Source organism: Oncorhynchus tshawytscha, linkage group LG06 (genome assembly GCF_018296145.1).
Source record: "Oncorhynchus tshawytscha isolate Ot180627B linkage group LG06, Otsh_v2.0, whole genome shotgun sequence".
Taxonomy (NCBI): Eukaryota; Metazoa; Chordata; class Actinopteri; order Salmoniformes; family Salmonidae; genus Oncorhynchus; species Oncorhynchus tshawytscha.
The window spans coordinates 67168498-67181927 of record NC_056434.1 but is presented as its reverse complement, the minus strand read 5'-3'; the positions used below and the strand labels follow the sequence as shown (position 1 = coordinate 67181927).

Here is a 13430-nt window from a genome sequence, read left to right as displayed (position 1 = left end):
ATACTTTCCGAATGCACTGTATGTAGATCTTCATTTGTCCAGTTTGGTGAATCTCTGTACGATGGGAGTAACTGTAGACCTCTGCACTGTAGCAAACCATTTTTCTTAATGGTTTGCCTTTTGGCCACTGTGAGGCACAGGCACCATCAGTCCATCTTCTCCAGTACCACTGCGAGGTGACAAACCCACCTAACCTGAGTGTGAAAACAAATTCCTCCCCTCCCCTCCCCAGTAGGCATTTGTTGAGGAACGTTAAAATCACCTGCGTTTTATGATGGCTGGTTGGGCTATCAAAGATGTCCCAGTGATAAGGTTTCTGGGGAGAATGCTAATTAGGGAAAGTGCTGGAAACCCGAGCAGGCCCTGTCTGCCCCCAATGGGTTCTGAGATTTTGCTGGAAGGGTCCGTAGGTCTGTATGGATGTGGCTGACACTGTGCAAATCACCCACTTTGTGCCAAAGGAGCCCAGAGGGTTTTCCCCTGTTTTTACAGCAGTGCTGCTGACCTTCTGAGCACTGCTGTCAAGGTTTAAAGTATGGCTCTGAAATGAGAACTTTTGACTTTGCTGGAAATGTATAGAAATAAGAACACTTTTGCTCTTAGGCTTGTTTCCTTAAAATGTGGGAAAGATTAAGTGTGTGTAGGAACTAGACTTGCTATATGTGTTACAGATGGTATTTAAAAAATAATTTTCCTAATTTACCATTGTATTCATTTGAGTGTTGTACATATTATACAGAATTACTAAGGAGAACACCTGGTGAGCTGACTAACACTTTGAGAGAGGTATTATTTTGTTCCACTGTTGGTGTATCTTCTCAATGTCTGTCTGTCTGTCTGTCTGTCTGTCCATAGGGAGCGCCAGGGGAGCCAGGCCTGTCCATCATTGGGCCACGAGGATCTCCTGTAAGTGTCATCACTTCTTCCTACAACTAATAATACTGTGCATGACCTGTACTGTTCACTTCCGCTTTAAGTCTTCAGTTCAATGACTCATGCCCTTTCACTCTGAATAAGCCTGGCATGATAGTAATGTCATGAATTTGTCAACATGAAGAGTATATATTGTGAACCTCATACTCATGACCACATACTGTAGCACAAATACCAGAGATTCTATGTTTGCCTGTCAGGACTTTCCAGAACAAGTTCTTGAGCTTGTCCACCACCGTGCTAATGGAGATTGAAGACTGATAATTACAGGTTGTTTGAGAGTACTTTGGCATTTTCTGAGGAAACCAGAGCTTCGATTTGGCTGTAATCTGGATCATTCCGTGTTTCCTCAGCATGAGAAGTGAAAACATTCCTATACCTCTTAATAAAGTATTCCAGACACCAGAACCCAATGGTCCCTATTGTATTAAATAATTGATGTTCGTGAGATAAAATAAGACTTTATCCTGATTCAACTCCTTTCTTCTCCATTTCTCTTCTTCTTTTATCAGTAGACAGACAAAAGGGTTGCTGTGTTGGACCTCACTTTTGCAATTTCCTTTTTGATTATGCTGTGAAGAATTGGACATGTTTTATTTCGAGGTTTTCTTGTTCCGCCCTGGTTTTTGGACCGCGGGGTTACAGTACCTTGTTGTGGAGCCAATAAACTGGCTACTCAGGAGGACCAGACATCTGTTTTCCCAATTGACAATTAGCTACATACCTGTGTGCCCACTACCCTGGCCGGTAATAAGGCATTTCTAATGAACACCAGGCTACAAAGGAAGTAAAGCACAGCAGGAGAGTGAAGGAGTACACAGAGAACCAGTCAAGCAAGGGTACTTAAAAGGTGATTTCCCACAGCAGGTGAAGTCGATATGAGAGACTCACTCTTGACCTTAGGAAAGGGAGAGGGAGTGGATTTGGTGGCGAGGTGAAGAGAAAAGAGTGGAAATTACAGCTTAGGTTGGCCAGGTGGTTCCTCTTATCTTGAATGACGACTCACCCTGCCATCCTAGAAGTTGTTTTTGTGACTGCAAAATGAGCGGCGTTGTACAAAACAAACTCATTCGCAATTGGATCGTCTGTAACCAATAGGAGTATCAAAGTTGATAACATCGTCACGTAGGCCGGTTCTGGCCCAACCCATTGGTTTCTGGGACCAATCAGAACGGTCAGAATGTGTTCGCATTCTAGAAATCGCAAATACAGACTCATCGGGGAGGAGAAACATTAGTTGGCCAGAGCGATGTGGATGGGTAGCCAGGCTGCCTGTTATCTGCCCGTGTCCTGCACACTGTCATTTGACAGATGACTAGACAAGACCTTGTTCTACTGCAACCTGACCACAGGGAAACAAAGGGAAAGGACCCATGCAGTTGTTTCAGATTCTAACAGTGCAATACTGAAACACAAATAATCCCAAGAAAGTAAAAACGAAGTAAAAATGAAGAAGGAACAAAAAATTAAGAAATACCAGAACGAGCAATGTCTGGAATATAAATATGTGGTGTGTGTATAGACAGTATAGACAATAAATAATAAAAAGGTATGTACAGCAGTAGATATGTAGGATGAGCTATGTCGACAATACAAAATGTACAGTGAGCTACAAAGTATTGGAACAGTGACATATTTGTATTAGTTTTGGCTCTGTACTCCAGCACTTTTGATTGGGAATGATGCAATGACGATAAGGTTCAAATGCAAACTGTCAGTTTTAATTTGAAGGTATTTCCATCCATATTGGGTGAGCCGATTAGAAATTACAGTGCTTTTTGTACATTGTCTCCCCATTTTAGTTTACTGTGGATGGCACCATGATTACGGATAGTCCTGAATTAATTGTGAATAATGACGAATCAGAAACTTACAGACGCACATATATCATACCCCAAAGATATGCTAACCTCTCAGCATTACAATAACATACTTTTTTGGTGGGAATGATATTTGTGTGTCTAACTTTCTGACTCATCATTATTCATTCAGGACTATCCTTAGTCATGGTGGCATCCACATTAAGGTAGAAGTGTTTAGAAACATATTATATTATTATTTACAATAAAAGTGACTCCAAAATGACACAATACATTATTTACCATTCATTTCTATTGGGCACAAAATAATCTGAAACACAACCAAAACAAACAGCATCCAACAAATGTGTAGAGTCACAAGTTGGATGTAGTCATTGTGTGCAAGGAATATGGGACCAAATACTTTACTTTTTAGCACTTTATACACATATAACTGAATTTGTCCCAAGCCTAGTGGTTAGAGCGTTGGACTAGTAACCAGAAGGTTGCAAGTTCAAACCCCCGAGCTGACAAGGTACAAATCTGTCGTTCTGCTCCTGAACAGGCAGTTAACCCACTGTTCCTAGGCCGTCATTGAAAATAAGAATTTGTTCTTAACTGACTTGCCTAGTTAAATAAAGGTAAAATAAATAAATAAAATAAACCAATGATGAAGTCAGTTGACCATACATACAGCTCAACACTTTTTGCACGTTCAAGCACAAAACAACAGCAAGATTGAGAGAAAATGGTCCCATATTGTGAATAGTATTTTTTTATCAGTGTTCTACATTGTCTGTAAGGTTCATGTGCAAAGCATGTCATAAGCCGTGTCCTTAACTGTCTTTTCAACACAGACGATCCCTTTCGGAGGAAAAACATGCATAGCCTCCAACAACTAGTCTGGTCTCAGACATATAACCTGTTTCATTAGGAAAGTTCACCTCTTCTTTGTCATTTTCTCCCAGTTTGTCTTTACTGCCCCCTCTCTTTTTCCTGGGATATTGATTGGCTTCCTCTAGTCCCACAGGCCGAGTAGCATATCCACACCTAGTGCAGAATGTCTTCAACCAAAGCATTTTCATGAATCATTATTGACATTTACTCATTCAGTTTATTTGGCTTTTTCTCATTCGCAGTCGATCTTGATTCGATCAGAAAGCGCCATCCTTTGTTTCTTTCATTATTCTAAGACTTTTCAGTGTTGGGTTTCTCCCTCTTATTTCCTTTTTGTTTTGAGAGTCAGTTGGTTTCCCCTCCACAACTCCCACAGCAGGCTCTCCCGGTAGTCTGCGGTAGCACTCGCCCTGTCAAGGTCAATTACAGCTCTGCCCAAATGTATTACTATAGAAGAGAAAAATGGCACCCTCTCACGCTGACCCTCTTTCACCAGATTTTCACCTCAATCTTCCAGCAGAAAAAGAATCCCTCTAACTCAACATCTATTTCTGATTCACTTTAGGGACAGCCAGGAACTAGAGGCTTCCCAGGCTTCCCGGTAAGACTTTGCAGCTTCCCCAGTCTTTAAGTCTTCATAATCTGTGTTTTTAATGTTTTGGTTACTATTTTGCAAGTGGCGCTTTATTATGTAGTCGAAGCTCCCAAATGTCAAAACGTTAGAAATAAGATGTTTCCTGGCTGGTAATCTCCTGTGAGCAGATTCTGCGTAAACACGAAGTTGACCAAATTACCTGGCTGGTTAAGTGCATAAGTGCCTTGATTATTGGTCTTGTTTTATTCAAATCTGCAGCCATTCTACTGTCTCCTTTATGCCTCCTAATCAGGAATAGCACCATGTCCAATAACAAAGCTTGCTCTTTATGTCGTGAGCTCAGGACTATAAGGTTCTATCTGCAAAAAAATGGTTCTGATATAATTGGCTTTAAAGTTCCCCAAAGCCTCATTGGTTTGAATGGGGTCAGCAATTGTTCTGTTGTGTTATTTTGAACGTATCAACATGAATTGGGGGTATTTAGAGGACTATATAGGTAGAGAATATTGAACAGGACAAGGCTATGTCAATGACTCTATTTTGACAAAAATGCAGAACCTTGTAGTTCCAAGCTCTCTACATTTTAACGTGCTTGTTTTACATGTTGTGTCAAGTTTGAAAACAAAACATGCTCTATTCTCCATTTTTTTTTTCTTGACCTGGAAATACCTCTCTTCCCTTCCTTAAGTAGGTTCATATCAGTGCCATGGTCTGTGCAGCCATGTGTGTTATGACTGCTTATAACCTGCGTTGAAATGTCTTCCCCTCTTTTTTTGATCCTAGGGTCCAATTGGGTTGGACGGCAAGCCCGTGAGTTTCGCCCCATTTCTGACAAATGTTGAATAATTGAAGTACTTTAAGAGCCTAGAATCTACCACCTTATGATGATGATGATGAGGATAATTAAGTTCATAATGATTAGGGTCATGATTGTAATAAAATCTCTATTAGTATCATTATTGTTATTATAGGACGGAGGTAATAGTGTTATTTATATTTCAAAACAGTTTCCCCAAGATATTCAAAGAGACGGAGCTGTAGAAATCGATTTGATTCTTTTACCACATGCATTCACTCTTTTATGCACACACAGGGGCAGAACGGCTTGAAAGGAGACTTGGTAAGCATCGTTTTACAACACAGTTTTGCAGTTCATGTGAAACTGTAGGCATTTTGCAGTCTGTAGTGTAGACATACACTCCTGCACTTCCAAAGGACTCAAACACTGTCTTTATGCGTTTTGAATGCCTTACAAATGTGATCACCATAAACGTGCACGTCGGTCATTTCTGCTTAAGCACCATTTGTTATCCAAGTGAACCTCATAGCAGGATGTTTACCTTGTGCCCTAAAGTGTAGCCACTAAATCCATTGGGAAAACACTGTTGTGGCCTGATTTTTTTTTTGTGGGGGGAGTAATTGTCTAGCAGTGGGGTTGCCTGTTTTAAGTGACAGGGAGAATGTCTGGCCGTATTTAACTAGATGGGTTTTTCAGCTGTAATCCACTCTCGGGTTCTCAATCAGAGGTAAAACTGACCGAGATAAAGCACAAAGGAGCAAAGGCAAACAATCGGTTGACTTGTGCATTTCATGCATATGGTGATTCCAATTCTTTGAGCGTCAAATTCTTTGGAAACACTTAAATGCACCTCTAAATATACAGTATAAAAGAACCACAAATAAAACAGGCAGACCACAGAAAGCATCAATTGTTGCATAAAAGGCTAACCATAAATATCTCCTCTCCAAAAGGATCACTCAAAAATGACTTATTTAGGCTTCAGAGATATCCACATTTCTCCACTGAGGTGTCAGGGGATACAGATGATATATCCCATTACTCAGACATCGTTATAGGCCCACATGACTCCTGTGAGGCTTCTGAATGAGACACAATGACTGTTGAACGTCCCGTACCCCTTCACCTCCAGCCCTGTGACCGCTGGACAAATCTCCTCTTGGAGGTTGAATCCTACTTTTATTGATCACCTTTCTCTCCAATCTCCTTTTTAAATGGAGATAAAACCCAGTTCACCTAAAGACTATATTCTTCTTGGACGATGGTTGTGGTGCCCCTGAAGGCTGTTTCTACGTCTGGTCCTCCAGGCCAGCGGTCTGGCTTTTATCAGGCCAGCTGCCGGTTTTAGGGGCCTTTGTGTCTCTGTTAGAAAGCCATTACTCTTTGTTGGACTTGGAGAGTTATCATGAGGGGGCTTTGTTTTATTAGGGGTTATTCACGTCGGCTGTCTTTCGCTCGGAGCGTGTTTGGAGTGCTGCCTTCCTACAGAAGCTCACATGCAGGGAGCCGGCCTGGGCCAACACAAATGGCATGTCTGTCCTGGTCCAAGTGGGTGGATAATGTTGAATGTTGATTAATGTTAATTTAATTAGCCACTTTTCTTCTCCTCCCACACTCCCAAAAACTGTCAAACAATATTTTAACGGGTACCGAAGGCCAGTCTGTTAAATGCATAAATTATGTCTTTCCAGTCTCCACAATGCCTTTATGGAACTCCTATGCGACAGGGTCACGGTCATGGAGTGTGCTTGATGTGTCCAACTGTGCACTTTCCCTGGGTTCATTTATCAACTAGTCCTGCGCCTGACAGATGTTAGACAGCTCTCCCCAGGCCTTGATGTGTAGTCAAACGGAGCAGAGCAGGCTATGACAAGTGGTTGGTGCAGCCCTTTGGTTGGTGTGCCTGTTGGATCTAGTTGGATCTAGTTGAATTCTCCTCGTGTCCATTTATCCTCTTAAAACAAAACCATTTATCCTCTTTTGTCACATGCATTGTACATTGAAATGAAAGGTGGCACTTATAAAATGTTGACAGTTTGACAACATTATGTTTTAACATGGTTTTCATCTGTTGATTGATGTACTGTTTATTACTTTTTAGGGTCAACGTGGTCCCAAAGGAGTTCCAGTAAGTTTTTTTTCCCTTTCAGGTTTTGACAGCTTTTCTGTTATTTGACATCAGTTGATTAATGTGTCTGTCTCTCTTCACAATGATCTGTTCTCTCCACTCATTCCTCTCTCCTTCTTCACCTCTGTTTACCTACTAGGGTGAATCTGGTCAGAAAGGAGAAAAGGTGAGTTTTTCAGTGACATTTTCTGAAGCTGTGAGAGTTGGATTCACCCATAATGTTCGTGGTAATAATCGACTGTAAGTGTTTATTACAAAATGACAAGGTTTTTTGTTTAAATGGGGAGTCTCTAACTCACTATCCGTCTCTCTCTCTAGGGCCTATGTGGAGACTACAGTCACAGGGTAAATGAATCATCTCACATTAATTCATGTACACCTTGGAATGTTTATAGAGTGACTCTAGATGACCATGCTAAACTGTGATCGTTTTGTTGCTGGGAAAGTTGCCCCTCGGCGATCACTTACCGTAGCACCGCAGTGGATGGTGCTAAAATGTAATTGTATGCTGAGTCGGAGTCTCTGTGATGTGTTCTCTGTAGCAAATAACATTGTTCTCTTCACAGGTACAGACATAAACCATGTTAATTGTGGGGTCTGCACTGTAATGGTAGTGTGTGGAGAAAAAAACGAGGCAAGACAAATGAGTCTGATGAGTAGCACATGCAGCACATACTGTTAGAGAAAGGCAGCCCCATTATGTAAATCAGGCCTTCTCTCAGGGGCTTGGCTGTTTGAGTGAAAACAAGGCAATTACTGGTAGCCTGCTGGAGCACACTACGTGATAAAGGTCTATGTGTGGGGGTGCCAAGAAAAATACTCTCCTGTGTGCTCAGGGATTGTTCAGATAGCCATTTCCAATGTCCATTTCCAATGTAATTCAACCTCCCATTATGTAATGCCTTCTGTGAAGTCTCTTGTTTCCCCCAGTAAAGCATACTGTAAGAATCAAAGAGCTCATGACAACAACTCAAAGCATGTGGGAAATAATGCTTATTTGATATACTCTGCAATGTGTTTAGGCTAAATAAACAAGTATAGCAGAGAATGTGTAGTTGAGAGGGAGAAGGTCAGAGCATTTGGGGTTGTTTAAAACCTTCAACCTGTGCTGGTGCCCCCGCCATACTGTGCGTGCATTGGATTGTTTTCATAAACGTCTCGGGGGCCCCCGGCACACACACTGCATGGGAGGTCCCTGCCAGCGGGTGGGTCCACTTGTCCTACAGGGGGAGCTGGGGGGGAGGGTGGGTTGGTGTTTTTAGTAGTGAGACGTAGATATCAACAGTTATTATATGTGGGTGTGTGGCCCATGTGGGTGTAGGGCCTCTTTGTACAGGATCGTCCAGTGAATACCCTGACTGCTGTAATTTCCAGTCTGACGTTTAAGGTTTGTGGGTGACCCCAAAACTGTGTCCCAGTCGTGCTGCAAAGACAGCCAATGCTCCACTCCCAGGTGTCCCTAAGCCTCTGTCCTCCACCGGTGGGGTCAACAGTTTACAGTAGAGTAGTGCTGTTCTCCAAACCAGGCCTGGTTCTCACACTGTCCACTGTTTATCTAGATTCAGAGTGGACATATTATGACAGACATCGGTCTCAATTTTCAACTCTTTTCATTCATTATATTTCTGAATGCCAGAAAATGCAGCACATACTGTATTTTACTCTATTGCCACTGAATGTGGTGAAAATGGTTTTGTGTCAAAAAGCCATTTTACGTCTACTTTTTGGGGAAATTTAAGGTGGTGCAACTTACGGCATGTGGGTGTGTACGGTGGATAGCTCCTGCAATGGTCCCTGTCTCTACTTATCACTAATCACATATTGTACATATTTCGTCATTGATACCTCAGCATATCATTTTTCTTGATCAATGTTATGTGAAATTTAGTTTCAAACGTCTTTGACACGGAAACATTGCTTTGGCAACTTCAGATAATATGGTGGGGACATAGCTTTTTTTTAAAAACCGAAATATACCTTCCATCAAGTTGGAAATATATACTCTCTGTTAAAAGTAGTCAAGTTGTACAGATCAGGTTCTGCTATATTTGAATGGAGAAAGCAATGGGACCATACGTATTGTAGCCCTCTTTAAAGCTGTACTTGATAATGCTGGTGAATCTCAACAGAAGCGGCGTATTGTACAGTCCTGTGTTGGAGGATTGGCCACAGTAAGTCTGTACTCTCTTTGTGGCAAGACTGAATCCTACCTGATCTCCACTCAGCTACAACAGGACAGGGGGCAGGAGTACAGTTGATCTGGGAGATTGATGTCTAAATAACTCAACTGCTGCTTTTATATAAACACCCAATGGGGCTGCTTATTGCTTAAACTGGCAGCATTTTATCTGATCAATTACCATGTTGTACAGTATTTGACCTGAAGTAAGGTAGTGTATATCGTGGTATGAGTATCCAATCTGACCATCGAGGGACATCAACACTCCCTTTTGACACCAACTCCTGGCCCCTAATTTGCACTGTTGTTACTTCGCTCGCTCTCTCTTTCTTTCTCTCCCAGCTCCTCTCTCCTCTCTCCCTGCCTTGACATTTTCTTGCTGTTCACGCTCATGTTTTGTTTCTATTTCTCTCCTTCTTCTTCCCTTCCCAACCCCCCCCTCCCCTTCTCATTCTGCCCTGTTTCCTTTTCCTGGCCTCCTGGTGAACTTGTTGCCCTGTGACTTTCTTACACCGCTGGCCACCTGTGCTTTGTGACCTCAGCAGATGTTGCCCATCACCGTGCGCAACATGCCTCAAATAAACCCTCTAATCCTAAAGCGCCTCAAGGTACATTTCTCTCTGTCCCTTCCGGCCCCTTTCTGCCTTTCTCTGGATGCCAACCGCCGTCGACCTCCGCCAACCCCCCCGTAATCCTCTGTTAACCCTCTATGGCACCTGGTTGTCTCAAACCTGAATTCTGTGATAAGAGGACAAGGATAGAGTCTGAGATACACTTGGTAGATACAGTTGGAATCCCAAAAATAAACAAATCAATACTATTTACTTTGAGCATATTCGTGACCATAGAGGGTATATGAAGTGGATTATGTAAATGCCCCAGGCTTCAAGGCCAATTTAAATTCCATTAAGGTGAATGAAATGTAAAAAAATCCCAACTTGGCTTGTTACTTGGTCCAACAATTTTTTTTTTAGGCAAACATAAACAGCCTAACTTCTATGATTTCCATAACCTTAGCAAAGATATGAAAAGAACAGGAAAGAAAAGCATTTTTCTGGCAGGAAGTGAGTCTCCAATCCTCTGAAAGGACCTCAGTGTCCCTTCCTGTGCCCAGAGTCCAGCCTGCTCTGTTAGAAAGCGGGCCCCTGGCACAGGTGGACCTCTGTTGGCATCCCTCCTCCATTTTGTTTCCCCCGGTGTGCAGTCTCTCTGTGCCAGGATGGAATACCTTGTTTGGAGACAATGCTACACACTGTGGTAGATCCAACACTAAAGACTTAGAGGGGAAATACCACTCAGATTTAGGCGGAATTAGCTCTGCTGTTTAAAATGAACCCCTGGAATCAGCATAACGGAATGTGTTAATTTAATGGAAGTACACCTGGATCATAAATCATAGCTAGACACATCCGTCCTGCATGGAATTGATCAAATATGGATTTATTGTCGATGGATGTGTTCTGGGTTATCTGAGCCTTGATGTCCGGCCTGATCACAGAAGCTCAGCTTGAGCTAAAGACGTGCTCCTTGTAAACACGGTGCAGTCTACTCCACAGTGATTAGGAAGTGTTTAGATTCAAGGCCAATATTGTGTATTATGAAGTTTCTAAAGTTAAACCACATGTACAGTAATAAATAATATGTTTGCGTATTTTTTTTCATGTCATATCTAGACAGTCCTTTGTATAAAATGGAAATGACCTTGGAGATATGGTCTTAGTGTGTAAGACAATAAATACATTTCTAAGAAAGTGTCTTTTCTGAGTTTGGTCAAATAAAGAAAGTAGATGTTTGAGACATAGGTCAATGGGATCATATCACCGTAAGCTAGACATTGGAATATCAAGACATGGTTAGTTGAGGTGTAGGCCTCTTTCCTCTTTGTATCTGTTCCTCGTAAATATGTTCATCTTGATTTTGTTTAGTCTTCTATTTTGTGTTGGTTTAATTCCCCTGGCTCACAGTTGAGTTTCCTCAGAGTGACACTAAAGAGAGATCAGTTGGCGCTTTTGGAGCCTTGAAGTTAACACGTCACGTCGAGATCGTAAGATGCTGCAGAAAAGACAGCTTGTGCCTTTTTTATTTCAATGACTTGGTACTGTTGAAAACACAAACTGGTTTTGACAGGATAAACCATTTGAAGCACACAAAAACACCAAATATATCCTCATTTGAACTCAAAGTGGTATTCTCTCCAAACATGGTGCTTAATGAAAAGAAACACCCGATAAGTCTAGATTCTTGCTAATATTGCCCGCCATAAAACTCCCAGTATGTGGAGTGCTTTGATGTGTTGCGTTGGCATAGCCTATCATCACGTAGCAGATGATAACTGTAGGTCTCTCAGCAGGGTGAGCCTGGAGCTCAGGGCCCACCAGGACCTCCCGGCCCCTCAGGGACCCCCGGACTGAACGGTGCAAGTGGACCACCGGTGAGTCCCCTCAGCCAGCTGACCACCACAATCAGGACTGGACCAGCGACTGCATTGAGGCAAAGGCTAGGGCCATGGAAGTGGAAATTCTATGAGTGTTTGCCCAGAAAATTATTGTATCGGTGATGTATATTTTTTCTTAATCTGATGTAGGGTAAACCCGGTGAACCAGGAAAACCTGGAAAAGATCCAAGGGTGAGTTTGATTTATGCCTCTTGCTATTTCCTGGACTTATGTATTTTCCTAATGGAAATTTGGTATTGACATGCTTGTGACTTCTTCATCTTCCTTTCCCATTTTCTCCAGCTCCTGCCAGGGATGAAGGTGAACGTCATTTCTATTCTCCATAATCAACACCATTATACATAAACTACATACAAGTGGACACGTATTACCACTACTTATAGCTCCACGTATGAAACGCAAATGATCCGTGATTGGCCCATATCTCTCGATTGTCACGTGTAGCTTCCAGTCATTCTGTATCTGATGTTCATGTTGGGAAGCCTTCAGGGTGTTTATTCCTGTTCTCTGTGTTGCTATTGGACTAGAGGACTATATTCCTCCTGTATATTGCCATGGATTATTAAGAATGGGGAATTTAGATTGTGAAGCATGGAAACAGACAGGAAGGGCTTTTTTTTTTTTTTTTTTTTTTTTTTTTAGCAGCTCGCCCAACCAATTTCTCCATTAAAAACTAAACCAAGTTCATATCACAGCCAGAAGTTGAAAGAAGTGTGCACTGTATCTTTTGATTGGCTTTCACAACAAGGAATACCTTCCCTCAACTGGACTGTGGCAAGATATGGCCATCTGGTTGTAAACCAGTCTTTGAACTCCCCAAATTGAATTAAAGTAGTGCTTACTCTTTTGTTGACCCATCCATGTAATGAAAGAGGAGGCGTGTCTACTATACATGTGCTGTTTGTTAGAGTGACTTTAAATGAACCTTTTTGTCATTTTAGGGTGAGCCAGGCATGCCAGGAATAAAGGTAGGTTTTGGATCTCAATTTAAGCTTAAACACATAGTTCAATTGGAATTTGTGGTCTCTAGAAACTCACAAATTGTGCCTTGCATGATTTATAGGTATTTCACGATAGAGGAAAAGTAAGGACTGTCTATTTTCCCTTTAGTAGTGGAATTATTTTGTATTTATTATCAAGCACCTGCTGGGATTAAGGCACAACCAGAGGGAATATATTTCCTTTAATCATCCCACGACTTGATTAATAAACACTCTGTTTGCTGCTTGTCAGAATGGCTACATTCATACAGAGAATGTGCCAATCGCCAAAGGGCTGTGTTCTCTAGCACAAGTCACAGGAAATCCAGTTGCTGAACGGTGGATTGTATAAATCATTGTGACCTATCTGTCTTGCTGTCATCTGCAGTTCTGCATCCGGTTACCTTTTCATTCATTCATTTTCACCCTCTTCTCTCTCATTCTGTGTCTCCCCGTTTGACCTCTGTGTCTTTCTTCCATAGGGTGATGTTGGCCCTGCTGGTCCCGAAGGCCCCAAGGTATTTTTTATGAACCTTATTACCTGTTGATCAGTCTCATTTGACCTGTACCACTGACCACACTATCAGCAGGATCAAAAATCAGCATGCAGCCATTCCTGTACCTCAGTGTACTTCCTGCCTCTCTGAAATAGCCCAGGTTTTGTA

General features: G+C 42.0%; 1 protein-coding gene across 26 annotated transcripts in view; it reads left to right on the top strand.

The window, feature by feature from the left end:
* LOC112252949 (collagen alpha-1(XIII) chain) overlaps positions 1–13430 on the top strand; it is a 113919-nt gene that overhangs the window by 69135 nt on the left and 31354 nt on the right. For 19 of the 26 annotated variants that reach the window (XM_024424681.2, XM_024424672.2, XM_024424683.2 and 16 more), the window contains 13 exons: positions 856–906; positions 4195–4230; positions 5008–5034; positions 5318–5344; positions 7125–7151; positions 7291–7317; positions 7470–7496; positions 9873–9938; positions 11678–11761; positions 11915–11956; positions 12068–12085; positions 12727–12753; positions 13248–13283. In XM_024424681.2, coding sequence (XP_024280449.1) covers positions 856–906; positions 4195–4230; positions 5008–5034; positions 5318–5344; positions 7125–7151; positions 7291–7317; positions 7470–7496; positions 9873–9938; positions 11678–11761; positions 11915–11956; positions 12068–12085; positions 12727–12753; positions 13248–13283 — 495 coding nt within the window. Of the gene's footprint in view, positions 1–855; positions 907–4194; positions 4231–5007; positions 5035–5317; positions 5345–7124; positions 7152–7290; positions 7318–7469; positions 7497–9280; positions 9323–9872; positions 9939–11677; positions 11762–11914; positions 11957–12067; positions 12086–12726; positions 12754–13247; positions 13284–13430 lie in introns of all 26 variants that reach the window. The other 7 variants (XM_024424676.2, XM_024424698.2, XM_024424699.2 and 4 more) reach the window with 5 other exon arrangements.